Source organism: Pseudomassariella vexata (assembly GCF_002105095.1).
Source record: "Pseudomassariella vexata strain CBS 129021 chromosome Unknown BCR38scaffold_22, whole genome shotgun sequence".
Taxonomy (NCBI): domain Eukaryota; kingdom Fungi; phylum Ascomycota; class Sordariomycetes; order Amphisphaeriales; family Pseudomassariaceae; genus Pseudomassariella; species Pseudomassariella vexata.
The window spans coordinates 141007-159711 of record NW_024467977.1 but is presented as its reverse complement, the minus strand read 5'-3'; the positions used below and the strand labels follow the sequence as shown (position 1 = coordinate 159711).

Below are 18705 nucleotides of genomic sequence, written 5' to 3'. Positions count from 1 at the left end.
CATGTGCCTATATCTGTTTTGTAGAAGCCCCTGGCCTCGGCTTGATCCATGATCCTGGACACCCTTTCAAGCAAAACTTCGGCGGCGCATGTTACGTACCTTAGGTACATAGATTGCTAATCCAGAACTGCATCGACGATCTCCCTATGGCAAAGAGCGCCTTTCGGCTTCCAGAGCATTACATGGTACTAGTCCCACATGCAGAACGGGAGACTGAGTCAGATTTAGTTGATTCGCGCTTACTGACTTACAATTCAAGCCCTCTATCGGCGGTAGGTATTCTCAACGAAAGAGGGTTGGTGGGGGGTGAGGTTTGCCAGAATAATAACCTGTATCATCAATGGCGTTTATTAGATTGTAGTGTTCCCTCGCTCACTGCACATCCAGTCGGACTCAAAAGACAAATATAGTTCTCAAAGCCATAGTATACCCCCGGAATAAGGTAGTCAGGGTACCATCATTAAGCACACCTTTCGTGGTTGGCACCGATAGGCAATTATTCTTAGCCTTGCTCCATATCCTATTGCTTCTTATATAACTCTAGCCTGCAGTGTTATTAAAATCTATGGAGCTGAATAGACCCGAGAGACCCAGCCTTAACGCGGAAACAATCGCCATTTCTCAGGTCCTTCGCTCATAGTACCGCGCGGGCTTCAACTCGGAGTTCGATCCAATATTATGCAATGACGTTTTGAAGTAACGGACCTGAATTTGAGTAAGCTGACCGATAAGGAGCTTTTGTGTATCAGTTTTACTTGAATGCGGCATACAAATCCAGTTGGACAAGACATATACGGCTAACACATAATTCGAATCCTTCTAAGAACTTGATGTCATCTCATTAATACAGCCTGAAGTCATCGCGTCCTATAGGTATCGCGGACGACACCGTGGACCCACCATGAACGCCACCGTAGTACTCATCGGAACCACTCACTGTAAGCAATGATGCGGGATTTTCATTGCCGCGTTGGATCAAATGTCAGGAAGTATATCCTTGTGACGCGAATCCTTTCTTCGGCAAGTCTAGGACCTCAGGCTTTGCTCACATGAAGCAGACTTATGTTAAGCAACTCATAGTCTCAGGAACTTCCTTCAACATAATTTGGAAGAGCGCGGTGCCACTCCCTTTCTCCATAGCATCTGACCATCATTAACTAGAACAACATGTCGAATCCTCTCCAAGATGTGAAGCAGCTTTTGGCGTCAGCAGAGGGCCCTTCCCGGAAAGCCTTACTGGGCCAGTTACACGAGATTATTATCTCTATCGAGACGCCTGAGGAAACTGCTACACGCATGTAAATGAAAAACTCCCTTCCAATACCCCAACACAAACAGTCTTACTGATTTGCCGCAGTTCGCTTTATGTGAACACAATTATTCCTACATGCGTCTCCTCATCACCGCTGACCACTCTTCATAGCCCTTGCAAACTTCAGCTGCAAGGATTGGTCAGGACCTGAAGATATTCCAGACCTTGGCGAACTCGGGACCCAAGAGCCTCCAAGAGCTACAGGACATCACGAATGCTCATCCTATCACCCTCGGTGCGTCTAGTATCCACGGAGACGAGACTTTCCAGGGGACCGTACTGATTACTATGTGCTTATCAGGACGCCTGCTGAGATACATGGCTTCGGTGGGACTCATCCGTGAGGCCGCCATCAACCGGTTTGAGGCCAACAAAAAATGCCAAAATCTTGCGATGCCAGAGGCAATCACCATCTTGACGCACTTGTAAGTTGATATACCCCTCATAACTCAAGCCATTAATGATCAGACGATGATGGATTTGCATAGCTTTGAAAATTGCTGTCCTCTGTTCCAGGAAATGCCCGCCTTCCTGCGCAACAACAACTACCAGGACGTCACCGACGGAAAGGCCACCGTCTTTCAGCCCGCGTACAAGACCGACTTAGACACGTACACGTGGTTCTCCCACAATCCCGAGCACAGGAGTGCTCTCATCAAGTACATGGCCATGGAGCAGACGGTCAGGGGTCGATGGCTGGATGAGTATCCCATCGAGCGCGACACGCAGGGCTGGGATCCCAAGCTGCCCGTCTTCGTCGACATCGGCGGCAATATCGGACACTACTGTGCCCAGTTCAAGGAGCGTTTTCCTGAAGTGCCTGGCCGTGTCGTGTTGCAGGATTTGCCCGATACCCTTGCCCATGCCATGCCGACCCCGGGTGTCGAGGCTGTTGCACACGATTTCTTTACGCCCCAGCCTCTGAAAAGTGAGTGAATGTTTAAATTTAATTGCAGCTCCCTGCAAAAGACTGCTTGAATATGTTGGGACTACGTGCTGATGGCTTTCAAGATGCCAAGTTCTATCATCTCGGTTGGGTCCTTCACAACTGGAACGACGAGAAGTCAAAGCAAATACTACGCCAGATCAGATCGGCCATGACGGCGCATTCTGTAATTCTGATCAACGACATGATATTGCCGGAGGCAGGAGTACCCGCGTTTCCGGCCTCACTAGACATGGTCATGCTGGGCGCTTGTGGTAGTCGGGAGCGGACCATGAAGGAGTGGAACGAGATCTTCGGCGATGTCGGCTTGGTGGTCAAGGAACGCATCATGTATAATCGCGAGCTTTGCCATGGTATCCTTGGTATAGCACTGGCTTGAGGGCTACTGAAGCCCCTAGATTATTGCCTCCCATTCCTCGAATAGACCAATATAGCACTTTCTCATGGCCAACTACGAATGGCAGTGTCCAGCGAAGCTCGTGGATGGCCCAAGAACAAAAGATGCAGCTAGGCACCTGGAGACATGCTCTCCCCTGTGAACTTCAAACTTAGTATTTCGAAACGAATTATGCCGAGAACGTGAGAAACATCCCGCATCTTGAAACCGTAGCTACCATGGGTTACTCCATTTTCGCACACCCCCCTTTTTCGCACACCCCTACTTTTCGCGCAGCCAAACTGAAGTGACACCACCGAGAGATTAACAAATGAAAGTTTGACGTGACATATTTACTCTACATTGGGAGCGCCGGGGGCTATCTCAATGAGGCCTAGTTGTATACAAAACCGCCCCATGTGACTCTAGATCATGTGCGTCGACGACAACGTCATGCTTTAGTTCTTCTTGACCTACAGGCGGTTTATTCAAGTAACCAATGCGTTGCATAGTGACCTGAGATCCTTCCGCTTGTTGAACAAGGATGAAGCCAGTTTACGAGCCAATTGTTAGCGATGTTGAAGAATTGGCCGAAGAGCCAGTTGAGCAATGTGAACCGTAAGAATCAGAAGAGGAGGGGTTAGTTATCCAGCAAATTGTCATCAGAAGTGGTCGTATTGTTAAAATGACCAACACATATTGATGATTTATTCAATTAGCTACATAATTATACTGACCAATCGTTGATCGCTATTTTGTTCAATTAGTTATGGTATGGTGCAGTTCTGGTCATTTCTTTGGTGGCCACTGCGAAAATTGGGGGTGTGCGAAAAGGAGGTGGCACATGGTAGAGCTTGAGTGATTAATTGGTTCATCGTACCGAGCCGTGCATAGTCTATATGAAATGCTGGTGGCTCACGCTATAGGGGGGAAAGCGACTATTACGGGTGGGGCGTGGCACGGGTAAGTGGTGTATATAGCGTGGGTTGTGTAGTGATCGGCGTTGTTGTTAGCACATATGGCCGAATAAGGGAAGTTTAGTACCATTGTCTTTTGAGGCTTAAGGGATAATTTGCCTCGTTTACAGGCATCTCACACTAGTCAGGCTTTTGAAGCCTGGGTGGGTGCACGTAGTGCAGTCTCACAGAGCGTCAGCAAATGCATATGAGGCGTGCTAGGGTAGGTCTTCTGGGTAGCTTCCGCTCAGAGACGCTTAACATTGAAAGACTTTGCGAAGGCAACTTCGGAGAGATATTCGGTCCTCACAGTAGCATGGCATGTTTAGTTTATTCTGCTTTACTTACCACCGCCAGGCTTATTCCGCGCTGAGGTTTGCATGTAATCCCGATGCATCCGGAAGGGCGCGCTGACTGCATAAAGTACTAGTGATAAGTGGTGTAAGAACCACGGATCAGACTACAGCATAGCAACGCGTCTATCGTACTCACGGCCTCTTATTTCCATTGAAAGCTTTGCATCTCGCCCCAGCTGCTGCACGTCGGATCCCTCAGTGTATTATATTTCATCGAAAAAATGACAGACCAGCACGGCGAGGCGTGAAGGTGTATGGGTATTGAGAGATGAAGCAGCTTAAAGTTGGTATTGATTTGTAAACATTTCCCGAACCCGGAGGTCTAGATCGCGGCGTATAGGGTATGATGGGTGCCCAATTCCTGTTACACCATCACCAGCTCCTACTAGAGACAGGCTAAGCGCGTTTTGCACTTACAGGTTGTGTATCTTTTCTCCAAAGATCTATGAAACCAGAAATTCCTTACGTCTCTTACTAAGTCCCTGAGCATACCGCGCGGTCCTCGGAATCTTACCATGAACTACACACCGCCAGTATTGTTCTGAAGATCACGGGCTATGGCAAATGCAAATCCTGATGTAGCCATTCACCATTACTGCATGACCTTGCCTGGCCAGCATTTATCTCTTGACTCAAAAGCTTTCAGAATATTTCGTAAAAAATAATCACATCATATCTTGATAAATTAGGCTGAGGCCCAGCTCATTGCGCATCTCACACCTAAACAAAAGAGCACTCTCGGCGCGACATGGCTACCAAACCCTACCCCCACATTCTCATCATAGGTGCTGGCATGAGTGGTCTCACGCTTGCCCATCAGCTCCGGAAGAACAACATCTCCTTTTCCATCTTTGAGCGTGACCCGACCACTGACTCCCGGACTCAGGGCTGGGCCCTGTCATTGTTCGGCCCAGCCCTCGCGGACCTGGAAGCCTCGATGCCTCTGGGCGAGTTGGGACCCGTTGACAAGACAAGTCATCTGCTCCCTCTAGGTCTCCCGGCCCAATTTGTCTTCTACGACATCACGAGACCCGAGCAACGACTTGGCGTCATCAGCGACGACAGCGGCAAGATAGTGCGTGCCAACCGGCAGAGGCTGAGGGATTGGCTGCTCCAGGGCATCAACGTGCAGCTCGGAAAGCGACTAGTGAGAGTCGACGAGGACGATGACCAAGTCACCGTGCACTTTGCCGACGGCACCTCAGAGTCCGGTGACATACTGGTGGGCGCCGAAGGGACACGCAGCGTGGTTCGGAACCACATTCTGCGCGGCCAGGACGTCATGAAGCCTCTCGCGCTCGGCTCGCTCGTGGGCGAGGTCGAGCTCAGCGGCGACGACTTTGCGCACCAGCTCACCCTGGCCCACTCGGGCTACATCGTCATGAACTCTACCCTGGGCAGTGATGATCAGAGCGCCGTCTTCGCCGCCTTGAACAAGGTCAGTGACGATGGGAAGACTGGGTACTACTACTTCATCCTTCTCTGGGTTGACAAGCAAGCCCCCAACACTACCGACGATAATCCCACCTGGACGGTCGGGGCGTCACAGGAGGAGCTGGCTGCATTTGCTCGCGAGAAGACCCAGGCGTACCCCGACCACCTTCGCGTGCTTGTGGACAAGGTCCCCGTCGGGGGATACAGAAGCCCTGGATTCCAGCTCCAAGGGGTGCAGCTGACAGCCGACCAGCTGCCTGCTGGCAAGGTCATGGTAATTGGGGATGCAGCGCATTCCATGACACCCTGTAAGTCTTGAATTGGTCTAGTTAATTTACTGTGAAAGTCTACTAATCATTTCCAAGTCCGTGGCGAGGCTGGTGTCTGCGCCTTCACTGACGCACTCAAGTTCGGGCGAACCCTCACCCGGGTTCGAGATACGCAGTCCAAGGTGGAGGAGCTCAAGAAACTCTTGACTGAGTTTCGCGATGATATGCTCGTGCGCGGAGACTGGGCTATCGAGGTGTCGAATCCAGTTTTGGAGGATTACGGCAGATACAGCAATTACAAGTTTGGCACATTTGGAAAGGATGCCGTGCCAATGGCAAAGGAGAACATTGCAATATAGCGAGAAACAGGTCGACTGGAAATAGCTACGCAACAGAGCTAATACAGAGTGTCGTAACAATGTATCTGCGTTTGCTCACCCCAAAGGCTCAGGCGCTAGAGTATATACATATATACTTCCACTTCGTTATACACGTCCTGCTTACACTACAAATACGGCTAAATATAGCACTTGGCTGCCTTGACCTCGACGCTTATGTCATAGGTATCGCCCGTGTTCCAAACGATGCCGTGTGTGTGCCACTTGTCAGCGCCCAGCTCATTGCAGTCCTCCTTGAGCTCCCACACGTCATCGGCGACACGGTGCACCAGCGGGCTGTTGCACTAGAGGCCCTGGTTGCACAGAATGATGGCGCTGTCAAGTCGTGCATGTGTCCTGGTCCAGGTCTAACGTCGCATTAGCCGGCTTCTCGAGTAGGTTGCGGATCCCGTACTCGATTGACGCGAGGTAGGCGTACCCGAAGTCGAGGGGCGCCGTGCTTGGAGTTAGTTTTGTTGTATTATTATCTAGACAATAATACAGGTCCTCCAGTAACAAAGTGGATTCAAGATGCCCAGAGGGTAGGTCGCAGGTAAGAGAGAGATTTGAATTGCTTTGCGTTCTTCGACGATCTCGAATCTTTAATGTGTCCTGCAGAACCCTTCTGGTATCTTACAAGAGTCCTGATACGTGACCCCAAGGGGGCTTACCCTGTAGCCATAGATAAGATAATTATATAGCAAATAAGAGCTGCAATAGCTCTGCTAAGCCAGAATATCTGACGTAGCCAACCTTTCCCAATACAACAATTCACACATATGCACTCGCATCGAGTCCTATGCTTTGATGAGCAGAAAACTCCTAAAATACAGCGGAAGTGCCGCAACTTATATATAGATATTATGTCTAGAGTAATGTTAAGATTCTTTTTGCGAGCCTCCAGGACGGTTTTTAATGAATTTTGAATTTACTATTTAGAATCAGGCGGAAAAGAAACTCAAATGTTCTAGGATGGTATAAATATAGAATATATTATTATTATCATTAAATACGCCGTAGGCTCGAAGCTGTGACGACTGACACATGGACGATAAGCAGGGACATCCTGACATGGCCTGCCCTGATCTGGACGAGCGCGTTCCCCTTATAATAGGAGAACGGCCAGACATACTTGTAACCCTTTCCTTCTCTTTCTTCTCTAGTTTAGTATTCAACAATAGAGATGCACTGATATGCAACCTTGATTCGTACCTATGTGCCTCTGCCTCGTTACAGAAGCCCCCGGTACCTCTACAAGTGCTCCCGTATGTCAAACCGTGCCCTAATGGCTGGACTAAATACATACGCTGCTACGTAGGTTCGCTCTATTAGCTACTGCGTTACGTCCACCACAATACTATGTTAGTGTTACGAACCGTTGGCTCTAACCTGGCCAAAACCAACCCGACAGGCCCTACAATAGGCCATGACGGAACCCCGCAGGAACAAAGCCCCACAAGGACGGAAAGGAACAACTAGGCCCCCGACTAAAGGAAGAGGTCACGTGATAGGGATCACGCTTGGCAGAGTGATCCCCTACTTGGGATCACCAGGAGCGACGTGATCCAAGTGATCCAACGAGATCAGTGAAGGAGAGATGGATATATAAGGGACAGGACTCCCAGGCATTTCATAGATAGACAGTCTCTACTTCAGTGATCAATCTAAGCATCAATCTAACCCATTGGTGAGGCAAACTGCCTTGACGACTCTATTCCCAGTTACCCTACTCGAATACTTCATGATACGTGACCCCATGGGGGGTTGCCCTATAGCTAGAGATAAGATAGATAAGAGCTATAAAAGAGCTCTGCCAGGCCAGAATAGCTGACCTGGCCATCCTTTTCCGATACAACAATTCACACCCCATATGCACTCGCATCACTTCAGTTACCCAGAGCCCTATACTCCATACGTCAGACCCCGATATTATTGCTTGAGGACTCCGCAGCAGGACTTACTTACTAGCACAAACCCTTACAGACTCTTTAGTGCTTTACGCAGCTAGACTATTAGAGGTTTCGTTACACAACAGCTGCGAAGTTGAGAGTGCGTACGGAGACGCAAGTGCCCCTAGCAGCTTAACTACGTAAGAGCTGGCACATAGCTCTACCCCCTTTACGTTATACCTCACCCCTATACGGCACGGTCGCATATTAACGTGGAATTATCAACAAGACCTAAACTTGGAAAGAGAACGTGAACAATTAGTCGAAAAGTTCATCCGCTGCGAGAGAGTTACTGAAAACTCGAAGATATAGCTCTATACCAAGCAATACTATTCAACATTCGCTTAGCGACTTATAGACAGCCCAGAGGGGATTTTCACAGCCGTTAACGAGCCATTTTTAAGAGGTTAAGGGCTGCTCTATCTATTCCGGCCCCGTGAGCACCACGGAAAGCGAGTTCCCGTCGTTTCTAAGTTTGGCGAGTTATCAGCCAACGCGCTCCTTAACGTAAAATATGAGGTAAAAATCTCGCGGTACTGTTCGTTAGTCTTTCTAGTCAGTTCCTTTCTGGAGCAGTACTTATGATCGCCGTACTGTCGCTAAGTGGTGATGCGAGTGCATATGGGGTGTGAATTGTTGTATTGGGAAAGGATGGTGACGACGGGCAGTGAAACCCCCCGCAGGTTTAAGGTGTAAGATGATGGCAACGGACAACAAGATCCTCAGCAAGACCTTACTATCCGGGAGGTGGAAAGAAATAACAAGATCAAGAGCTCTTGCCCTGATCAGAACAACAAGTACCTCAACAGGTACGAACAACTGGAGCCTCAGCAGGCTGGAGAAGGAAAGGAGCCTCAACAGGTCCTTTATCAATCACCCCAACAGGTGAAAGGCGGGAACAATGGCCTCAACAGGCACAATCAGATCTATAGGGGCAACAGAAAGTACCTCAACAGGTACGTCAGACATTGAATGCCTCCAAGTAAAGAGAAATTGGTTCAGATTACTGTGGAAAAGGCCGCTTGAATTCCTATCTTTTTCTCAAGAGAGTGACTATGTACATAACGTCTTAAATACCCTTCAAGAACGCGCTTACATAACTCGTCTGAAACCGGAAAAAACGAAAACGAGCACCCAACAACCCTAACCCCACGTCAATGGCCAGGTCAGCTATTCTGGCCTGGCAGAGCTCTTTTATAGCTCTTATCTATCTTATCTATAGCTATAGGGTAACCCCCCATGGGGTCACGTATCAACATTATATGATGCGTACGTGTTTGTGGGGAGTGAGTCGCCTGTCAACTATTGCTGGTCAAGGATAAGGACGGATTCCAAGGAAGGGAGTTGGTGGAGGAGTGTTTCTTTAACGACGGAGAAGGCGAGTAAGAAAAAGCACAAACACAAAACAAAACAAAACATGGAATCTGCTATATACCAGCATGAACTGTTGTGGGCAAACTCGCGGTAGCTCTTGTGGTTTAAATTGCCCCGTAGTCTTCAACTTGGACAGATTGGAAACATAATCTAATCCGAGACACTGGAAATACTAAGTGGGTTATTGAAAGACCGCATGCTAGAATCACATATAATCTAGTGTATGGGATTGGCATATGCTAGTAGGGGCTGGAGCATAGCTTTGCCTACTCCGACTGAAAAGGGGCAGAAGTGCTCTGCGTTACTGTCAAAAGCTTCCTATTTGTGACTTGAATACGGGTGTTTCAATGTCTAGGCAATTGAATAATGTAAGAATTTTTACTGTACTAAGTCTCATTTTGGCCGATCAATGTAGCTCAAGACCTCGTAGTAAGCTGGACACATTACTGGTCGTAATCCCCAGCGTATAGTATATTATCCTCAGCACACCCATTCATCTCCTGCCAAACAGCCCTCAGGTCTAGCCTCAAGCTCCTCTTCGCCTTTTCAGGAACATCGACGCCCAACTGTTTTTCATAAAACTCAGTCGCCAAGGCATCTACGGTCACATTAGCTCATACTCCCACCTGTCTCATCCATCAGAATCAACTTACCATGAATATTAACCGCCGCCCTCTTCCCCGTATACAACGCATGTGGCACATTCGTCGAATTATCTGAATTTGCATCCCCCACCGCATAAACTCCCGGAATATTCGTCACCAACCCTTTCGCATTATCGGCCGCCAGTCTCCCCCCATATAGCCAAACTCCCATGTCCTGCCCCAGCGTCGACCTCTGCCTGTTTCCAAACTTGGCCAAAAACGCCGCGCGTTCTACCGACGGACCTTCCGTAAAGTCAACCCGAAATAAATCGTGCTCTGGCCAACTGGGCAGACTCGGATCGACGCCCTCATGCGCCCCGCCGTTCTGCATCCGGATAATGGCGGCAATGGTGCGGTTTTCGATGGTTACGTTGCGCATTCTTAGGAATTTGGCGTAGTCGGGATTCGCCTTGTTCGCGGCGGCCTGGACGGAGGGGACGTCAGTCCCGTTGACGAAGAGCATGATATCCGTGTTTAACTCCAGCATGGCGGGGACGGAGCCGACGATTTTTTCCAGACTGCCTAGGATGCCGAGGGATTGGTCGGCGTGCTCGTGTCCATCGCAGAAGGGACACCAGAATATGCCTTCACCCCAGTTTTCCTTGAGACCTGGGGTGGAAGGGAGAAGGTCCATTAGCCCGGTTGCAAGAACTATTTTGCTGGCTTGGATGGTTTCTGTGCTACTGGAGAGATTGGTGGTCACGGTAAAGGTGTTGTCTTTGGAGACGGTGATTTTTGTCACGGTGCCGTTAGTCATGGAGACGGTGTCGTAGTGCGAGATTTGCTCACGGGCGCGGTAGCGGAAGTAGGCGGGTGTGACGCCTGGGATGAATTAGTTTAGGAGGACGGTTGGTGAAAAGGGGCTTTTGGAAGGGTTGCAGTACCATCGGAGCCAATTACGTCGTGGACGTGTCTTGTCTCGCCATTGCGGTATTCGCCAGAATCGATGAGGAGAACGTTCCGGCGCACGCGGGCGAGTCCGCTCAGGGCACTGAGGCCTGCGGGGCCGCCGCCGACTATTATGGCATCGTATATTACGCCGCTCTGATATCTAGGTATCACAATAGTTCTGCCGAAGGAAAGTGATGGAATTATGGTAAGAAGAAGATAGAAAATCATCATGATAACTTCAGTGTTTGCAGGCGACAACTTCCTGTGACTCAACTTGGATGTAGAGGCAGACAACAGAGAAGTCATTCCAATGCTATATATCTCCTCTGATCCCGTATCAATGGGATGTTCTCGATTGGTCCATGCCGTGGCAGGAAATACTATTGGTCCTTAGACGGCTGCCCAGCAAAGAACCATCTACGTACTGCCAGGTCTTCGGCTCCAGCCATGTCTTGTCAACTCATACATACAAACTTGGGCATTGCCATGGCCTTGAGATTTCGCTCTACTGAAGGCCTTGGTACAATAGCTGTGAGATGGCCAATGCCGTCAGACACAAATAGCGCCAACTAAGACGCCAAGAAAGCAGCAAGCCCCGTCAGCCATTCACTGGCGGCGCATTTTGCGTGTCCTTCCAGGCCACATTCTAGACCCGGCAGTGCCGAATGATGACGTGAACTGATTGAGCCAATCTGTTGGAGTCGTTGACCATCTCTTCCGTCTGGGGATCTTGCTGTTTGCACAACTTTCCTAGCTCGCGATACCTTGGGCTTTCCAAACTGGAGTACTTCGCAGCGTTTGAAGACTTGACATTTCATTAGTTTTAGCCCAATCGATTCGACGTGCAGTTTCCTCGCTGCTACCAAACACGGATCAATCCCACGGTGGGTTCTCTGAAGAGATAAGCTGAAGCAATTAGGCCCAAGACTTAAACTTAGGCGAGAGCCCAAGTGGATGGGACCGGCCAAGCCCATAAATGCCTCACTCGGAGCCGCACTAGACTATGCGGCAGACAGAGCTACGGGCATACCCGTTCAGAGCGACGCCATCGTGGCTTTCAGGCCATTCTCGAAGAGTTGCTATCGACGCCGTACGATATGACATGACAATGCCCACGCCAATGGCTATGGAGGCGTGAGTTTTGATGTAGCGGGCAAAATCAGATATCAATGGGAAATTCTCCAACATTTCACTTGGCTCCGCATCTCGCAAATAAGTTCGACTATACCTCATGCCCATTGGCATTACACTTAGGTATAGGTTAGGGACGAGTCCAAACGATTGCATAGGTCTTGTCCAAATCAATATCACGTAGGTCTGACGGATCTATACATAATGAGAGAGATTCCTAAGCACATGTGAGAAGAGTCCAGACTGTTCGCTTTACCTTATCTCTGACAATTATATCAGGTATTTGAAGTCTCACGTCCCGTTACCTCGATGAATCGCCACTATTCTCCCACACGTATTTTGCACAAACAGATACTGGCCCTTTCTGGTATGGGGAGAGAAATTTGTTTACTAAAACGGTATGTTTTTGCCAGAGGCATGGTCAAAATTTGGCTACTACGGAGATATGACTTGGCCTCTACCAAAGAACGCCTATACTACAATGTACTCGATCCGCGGACGACGATAGAATACCAACACGACACCACAAATGGGGGTTGGAGGGTTCATGTTAGCCGTAGTGTGGATTCTGCCCGTACTGCTGGTTGGGGTTGTAGTCGTGACTTGGGTTGTACGGCTGACCCTGACTGTAGTTTTGACCCTGGTCGTAATGTTGGCTCTGGTCCTGATACTAACCCGGTTTGTAGGATTGGTCATGCTGTGAAGCACTAGGGTCCGCCGCTGAATACTGGGAATACCTCTGTGATGGCGATGGTTGAGAAGCATACGCAGGAGCACCATAAGCCGGTTGAGAACCATGACCAGGAGGGCCGCTGGGGTATGGAGATTGACTCGGGGATTGGCCACCAAACTATTGGGAGGATCCACCTGACGGTGGCAAGTTCATATTCGTCTGTGGTGCGCCGACACTCACGCCCTCGTTTCCAACATCGTCGGGCACTCGGATCCTGACATCAGGCAGATACTTGCGCACCTTCAATTCCACCTTGTCCTGGACAAACAACCAACTAGCACGCTCGAACTTACGATGTCCACCGTTGACCATGGAGAGAATGCTTTCGCGGAGAGTTTCTTGGACCTTGCGGACAAGGCGGCGGATTTTGTCGACCAGCTGGCTTTTGATGTCATCACCAAATCCTCGAGAGCCCGCTTGCGCAGAGCTGTTGAGGGACGAGTCGAACGGGTTCCCACCAAGCACCTTTTCCAAGGGGCCTTGGACGTCGTCGGGAAGTGATTCGAAAAGACTCTTCTCGATGCCGCCCAAAATGGTACGGAACTCGAGCCGGACTTCTCGGTGGACTTTGGCCAGACCTGTGCTCAATTTGTTGCTGATCATTCCCGAAATGCCCTTATTTCCAGTTTCCTCGTTCTCGTCGCGATCTATTTCTCGCGTATTGTCGTCGGATTTGCTCTTGTGGCTGAACATTCCAGCAATGCCGGAGACCAGATCCGAAATCTCGCCCTTGAGACCATCGCCCAAATCGCGGGTGGAGGTGTTTCCGCGAAGCCATCGCTTTATATGGTCCAGAGCGATCCGAGTGAACTGTTCGGCAAGGGGGGCATGTTGCTTGCGTAGAATGACGCCTACTTTTTCCTTGATCTCTGGACTGATGACCCGAGCCTTTTCCTCGGGGTTGCGGGAGGCTTCCTTCACCCTACTGCTCAGTACACCTAAAAGTCCGTCCAGTGAGACTTGCTGGCCGCCCTTTCCTCCAGATCCGGGCCTTGTGTGTTCTGTAACGGCTTCAAGGGCCGCTGAAAGAAACCCTATGGCGCCATGGTGAGACGAATCGCCCAGTTCTCTGCCTCGATCAGATTCCCCACCCCCCTCAGTCAAGTCAAAAATCCCCCGGAGATCATCATCAAATCCGTCAGTTGCTTTGGAGAGCGAACGAGTAAAAGCAGCAATCTCATCAGCAAAGGGAAGTGACTCGGTACCGTACGAGTCCGGGGCCGAAGCGTCCAGAGATCTCGAAGCACCTCCGGAAGATTTTCCATCGTTACCTTTGTTGAAGAGCGAACGGAAGGCGTTGACAATCTGGTCGTCAAGACTGTCGATGGTCTTCTGCTGGAAGGTGTCAATTTCGGTGGCAATCTGCGGCTGAATCTGAGGCGCAAGCGAGTCGACGTATCTGTCGATGTGCTCCATCACCACGTCGGGGATGCCATGCTTGCTCTTGCCCAAATCGGAACTCGACATGACTGCAACTTGACTTCGATCGTGTTATGTCTTTCCAATGTACTTCAAGTTAAGTAGTTGACGACGGTTTACACAGAGTGTGATGCCAAAGTCGAAGTCGCGATGGTTGGTTTTGATGTTCGTCATTTAGACGGCCGGTTGGCAGCTTTATGCTTGTTTGCCCCGCGCCTTGCTTGATGCACTCATCTCCTCGTTTACACGGAATAATGCTTATACAAATTCGGGATATTACGGTACTTCTCTTACAACGATTTCGAACATGGGCATTGCAAATTCTAGATTGACATGAACTATTAGATACTGTTTGATTTAAAAAATTTTAAGCTAATAACTAGATGGCAATAACGAGTAGTGCCACTGGTTTTGCTTTCAGCAGTACAGTCGTGTAAGTGGATTCTCCATATTACAGCAATACGACATGAGCTACGATATTGTTCCTTCAAGGCACGAGTAGAGCCTATGGAGTTATTTTTCTACGTTCAAGTTTGGTTTCTCTGGTGTTCTTTCGATATAGATTGACTGCTGGCTGGGAGACCTAGGCAACGTTATACTCCAAATACTGAGCATCTGGGCATGGCACTTCGACAAGTCGCAAGTCTGTAGCGGCAGTCGGGTTATCGAGGATCTGGACGCGCCCTTGTTCTGGGCCTATATGTCACTGTTCTACTCGGCCACTACCATTGGCTCCACGAACAGGGCAGCGCACCTGGATTTCTTCTGTGTTCTCACCATTAACTGGCAACTAGGTCAACACCATGACCAAAATGCGGCTTTGTATCGTCACCCGATGCGGTCACATCTGGAACCTACAGAGAAATCTGCCCGGTTCAGCGAGGCGCCAACCTGAAAAGTTCGAGATTCTGTTTGAAATGAAGTAATAGTTGCTTGCTTTGTTGATTATATGGAAAAGAGAAAGGTAAGCTTGCATAGACGGCCAGAACGATCTTAAAGGTCAACTTGTCACGGCCTCTAATAAATTAGCCATATTAGATCTTGTGGAACAACATTCAAAGTGTCGGCACTCTTGATAATCTCAGACATACATGATCAGCGTTCCATCCAGTTTGGCCCTATAACCTGGACATGTTCCCTGGTGAACCACGCCCTTGCGGACTTCGCTCGCGTATAACATCTCTCACGACCTGAAAAGAATGTTGATCCGCCAGTGAGCAGATTTCATGGACGAGCTCGGGTGCAACGCCAATTCATATTCTCGCAACCAAGGCGGCTCCGGCCTCGGACATGGAGCTCCTCTGCTAGGAGGGGGTGGACGTAAACGCCGTCGACAAACACGGCCACAGGTCCCTCATGGCAACGTTGTTTAACAACCTCAAAACCGCGAATAATTGGCGGGATTACTCAAGCACAAGCACCAGCCCAACAAACCGCATCCATAAAGATATCCTCGCCCGCCGAAACCAATAATCAATTATCACGCCCGACGACACCGCCACTACACAATTTCTTCCAAACCTTCCCCACGAGACGCCTCACCGAGGCTGACTGGGCAGGCATAATCAGCTTCCTTGTTCACAACTTCAATGCACCAGACGCCAAGCTCAGTAAGCTCCTGCACTGGGACGCCCTAGCGGCGAACCCGGAGCCGACGTTCATGTACAAAACTGGTACGGCCATAGGGCGCTGCATCCTGCGTGCTTCTTTTACGCGTTTGAGAGTCAGCGTGTAGACTGCTGCAGCATGGGTGGGGCCTTTATAGAAGGAGTCTTCATGTGCGGGGATGGCGTTGGATTCAGAAGAAGGATCATTGAGTTGTTGCTCAACTTTGGGGCTGATATGGACATCCATGATGAAGAGGCACGGACGGCGTTTGACTGGGCGAGGGAACTGTTATCTATGCGTTCGTTGTAGCGCGATTGAAGAGCAACGGGCCGCTGAAAGGCGGAGCAAGCCTTACTTTCCGCAGTTATGGGTCTGATATGAAGGTCAAGTGGATGCCAAAATAAATCTCGTCATATAGCTAGACTGGAATATCGGGCTATGCTATATCAATTCAAATGGAGCGTTAACGTGAATGTAAACCGAGCTGGCCATGACACCGAGCTGGCCACCCTTACATAACCTCGCATAGAAAATTTACGATAGTAAAACCACAACGCCGTAAATCAATTGAAACTACTCTGAATCTTCCTCTCCAGAAGATGGCAATGCGATCTTACAAGTTCGCGCATTATGCCCAGTCCCGTTGCAAATACCACAGCGCCTCGGGCGCGTTTTTACGCGTTTGGAGGGTGCTTCGGGGGACTTGGTACGTTTTTGCCGCTTGTCGGAGACCAAGTTTTTGGTCATTTTTGAGAGCTTGAAGGGCTAGCATTAAGTCTGCTTCGTTGTATGACTTTGCCATAAGTGGTTGTTGAGAAAATCAAAGATTAAGTTGGCCGGTCGCGTTGGCGCATGAAAGTGACCAGCTCGGTGTACATTCACGTTATACTATCCTACTTTAGTGTATAATTTGACTCGCGCACATGGAGTACACCTGTGCTTCGTTGGCATACCTTTTGAGATACAAACTTCAAGTAAATGAGCAGAAACTTGACGGATCGCATGTTCCAAAATTGAAAGATTTACAGATCACACAATGTGTAGCCATATACCCCACCTGTCACACAACTGTCTCTCTCGAGAACACCACCTGTACAGATAATTTGCGAAGACAAAACTCCCAACAAGGAACCCGTCCTCGAGCACCTATCTATCTTGTTCGCTCAGCATTCAAGCCAAGCCAAATACGGCCAGCCCCAGAGCCCCCAACACTCCCATGGTAGCAACTTTCACATTTCCAGCAGCGTTCATATTCATTCCCGGCATGTTACTCATGCTCGCCGACGGCGTAGTCACGGTGTTTGTTCCCGTGCCCGACCCCGTGCCGCTTCCCCCAGTCGACGTACCCGCCTGCATAACCTCACCCCCAAAAGCCATCATGGCGTCGCCTGCCATGCCTTGAAAGTTGGCAGCGGCGGATTTGTAGGCAGCGAGGGTGTTGTTCCCACTGGTCCCAGATGGGGCGTTCACAACGCCCACCATGCCGCCTTGGCAGTGGCTGTGGAAGTTTTGAGTGCAGTAGAACCAGATTGGTTCGGTATCGTTAACGGTTACACGGAAAACCGTGGGCTTTTGAGTGTGCTCAAATTAGCAATTGACACATGATTGTTTGTACATCATGAGATCAGATAAGGAGTCTTGGGTGACATATTTCCCAGAGATGAGACAGTGGCTAGCAGAAATGATAACTCTTACAGACTCGGTATCCTTCGTTGCAATATATCCCGAGAAGAAACCGCCTGATGTAGGCATCTGGCACGGGTTGTTGAAGTCGCCTTGCGCCACGCTGTGGTTGATGGGCAGGAAGTGGAATTCCAGAATATCGCCTTTCTTGGCGGTAATATCCTCGGGTTTGAACACCAGTCCTGGTCCTGAATCGATGCGGATCGTAGCGGCGGCAGCCAAGCCGGCTGTAAAGGCAAGATTGAGGTACTTCATGATGGATGGTCTCGGTCTGATGTTGTGATTTGAAATATACGAGTTATACGAATGCTTCGAACAGTTTGATTGTTTTGTAAAGTTCGAAAGAGGCGGGAGATATAAGATGGCGAATAATTGTCATGGCCCGTGAGTAAGCGCCGTATGGTAGAGAGAGGCTGAAATAGATAAATATATATATATATATATATATATATATATACAAACCCATATAGTCCTGACTGGTCCGTCGCAACGCATGGCAACTAGATGGACGTGATAATTTAGACGATTCTCAAGGTTGCCTCTTACACTAGTTCTGAGTCAAAACTTCCTATATGGGAATGCAAGTACCCCACGAGCGGCAATGCAGTGCAATGGGTACCGTAAACAAGACGACTACGCGACAATCCATGACGACATGCTTTGGGCACATGAATAACACTACCTGTGTAGTTTGTTGTCGAGCTGAACTCAAATGTTGAGAATTATGTTGGGTAGAGGGATCATCCCACAAATGACGGCCCTTGTTACATCGGTGAGACTGTCGATTCTATACCGAGTGTGGCCAGTGATGGATGGGACAAATGGTGCCAGTGAAAGGGGCGGAGGTACAGATCGGTCTTGGGAACACAAACAGTGCTTGTTTCAACTATAGTTCAGAGATTGGCTCGGCAAGAACAGTACTTCAGATCGATGAACTTGGCAATGCCGACATCCGGGGATCCATCTCCACACTCGGAGGTTTGCTTCATATGGTCCGGCGCTGGGGAAGATGATGATGCTCTTTTGTTTCATTCTCTGTCTCTGCACGATTCGGTGACATCTATACCCGATGTGACGACATACCCTTTGACTTTTGTCAATATCGCGGACCGTGCCTTGTCAACGGGCAGAAACATCCAATTTTAGAATCGCAGTCGCGCTAAACGTGATAATGCGATAGGCGATACTTAGTTCCGACCCGACCAAATTTTGAGCTTCTCCAATGAATGGTTGGACTGACTGTCGGA

At 49.3% G+C, this 18705-nt stretch overlaps 5 protein-coding genes across 5 annotated transcripts; 2 read left to right on the top strand and 3 right to left on the bottom strand.

Annotated features, from left to right (window-relative positions):
- Positions 1-1167: 1167 nt before the first annotated feature.
- Positions 1168-2637, top strand: BCR38DRAFT_490499 (S-adenosyl-L-methionine-dependent methyltransferase; the record flags this gene model as incomplete). The annotated part of the gene is made up of 6 exons (XM_040864529.1): positions 1168-1298; positions 1358-1367; positions 1424-1547; positions 1614-1737; positions 1801-2240; positions 2324-2637. 6 exons carry the CDS (start codon positions 1168-1170, stop codon positions 2635-2637), a joined length of 1143 nt encoding a protein of 380 aa, XP_040710187.1.
- Positions 2638-4694: 2057 nt separating this feature from the next.
- BCR38DRAFT_414361 (uncharacterized protein) lies at positions 4695-6008 on the top strand (the record flags this gene model as incomplete). Its single annotated transcript, XM_040858927.1, has 2 exons — positions 4695-5688; positions 5746-6008. The coding sequence occupies 2 exons, from the start codon at positions 4695-4697 to the stop codon at positions 6006-6008; spliced, it is 1257 nt and encodes a 418-aa protein (XP_040710186.1).
- A 3784-nt stretch (positions 6009-9792) lies between these two features.
- BCR38DRAFT_461582 (uncharacterized protein) lies at positions 9793-11333 on the bottom strand (the record flags this gene model as incomplete). The annotated part of the gene is made up of 4 exons (XM_040862542.1): positions 9793-9947; positions 10003-10815; positions 10878-11037; positions 11310-11333. The coding sequence occupies 4 exons, from the start codon at positions 11331-11333 to the stop codon at positions 9793-9795; spliced, it is 1152 nt and encodes a 383-aa protein (XP_040710185.1).
- Positions 11334-12795: 1462 nt separating this feature from the next.
- On the bottom strand, positions 12796-14341 carry BCR38DRAFT_114860 (uncharacterized protein). Its single transcript, XM_040853413.1, has one exon. It carries the CDS (start codon positions 14213-14215, stop codon positions 12866-12868), a length of 1350 nt encoding a protein of 449 aa, XP_040710184.1. The 5' UTR covers positions 14216-14341; the 3' UTR covers positions 12796-12865.
- Positions 14342-16725: 2384 nt separating this feature from the next.
- BCR38DRAFT_528410 (Cupredoxin) lies at positions 16726-17851 on the bottom strand. Its single transcript, XM_040865428.1, has 2 exons — positions 17471-17851; positions 16726-17344 (listed from the first exon to the last, which is right to left on the bottom strand). The coding sequence occupies exons 1-2, from the start codon at positions 17711-17713 to the stop codon at positions 16946-16948; spliced, it is 642 nt and encodes a 213-aa protein (XP_040710183.1). The 5' UTR covers positions 17714-17851; the 3' UTR covers positions 16726-16945.
- Between the last annotated feature and the right edge of the window lie 854 nt (positions 17852-18705).

What these genes read in the sequence shown, in the direction of transcription:
- BCR38DRAFT_114860 (XM_040853413.1), bottom strand. Translation starts at nt 14,215, where the DNA reads ATGTCGAGTTCCGATTTGGGCAAGAGCAAGCATGGCATCCCCGACGTG.
- BCR38DRAFT_528410 (XM_040865428.1), bottom strand. Translation starts at nt 17,713, where the DNA reads ATGAAGTACCTCAATCTTGCCTTTACAGCCGGCTTGGCTGCCGCCGCT. An exon ending in CAACGAAGGATACCGAGTCT is followed by an intron (nt 17,345 to 17,470) that starts GTAAGAGTTATC and finishes CACACTCAAAAG; the next exon opens with CCCACGGTTTTCCGTGTAAC.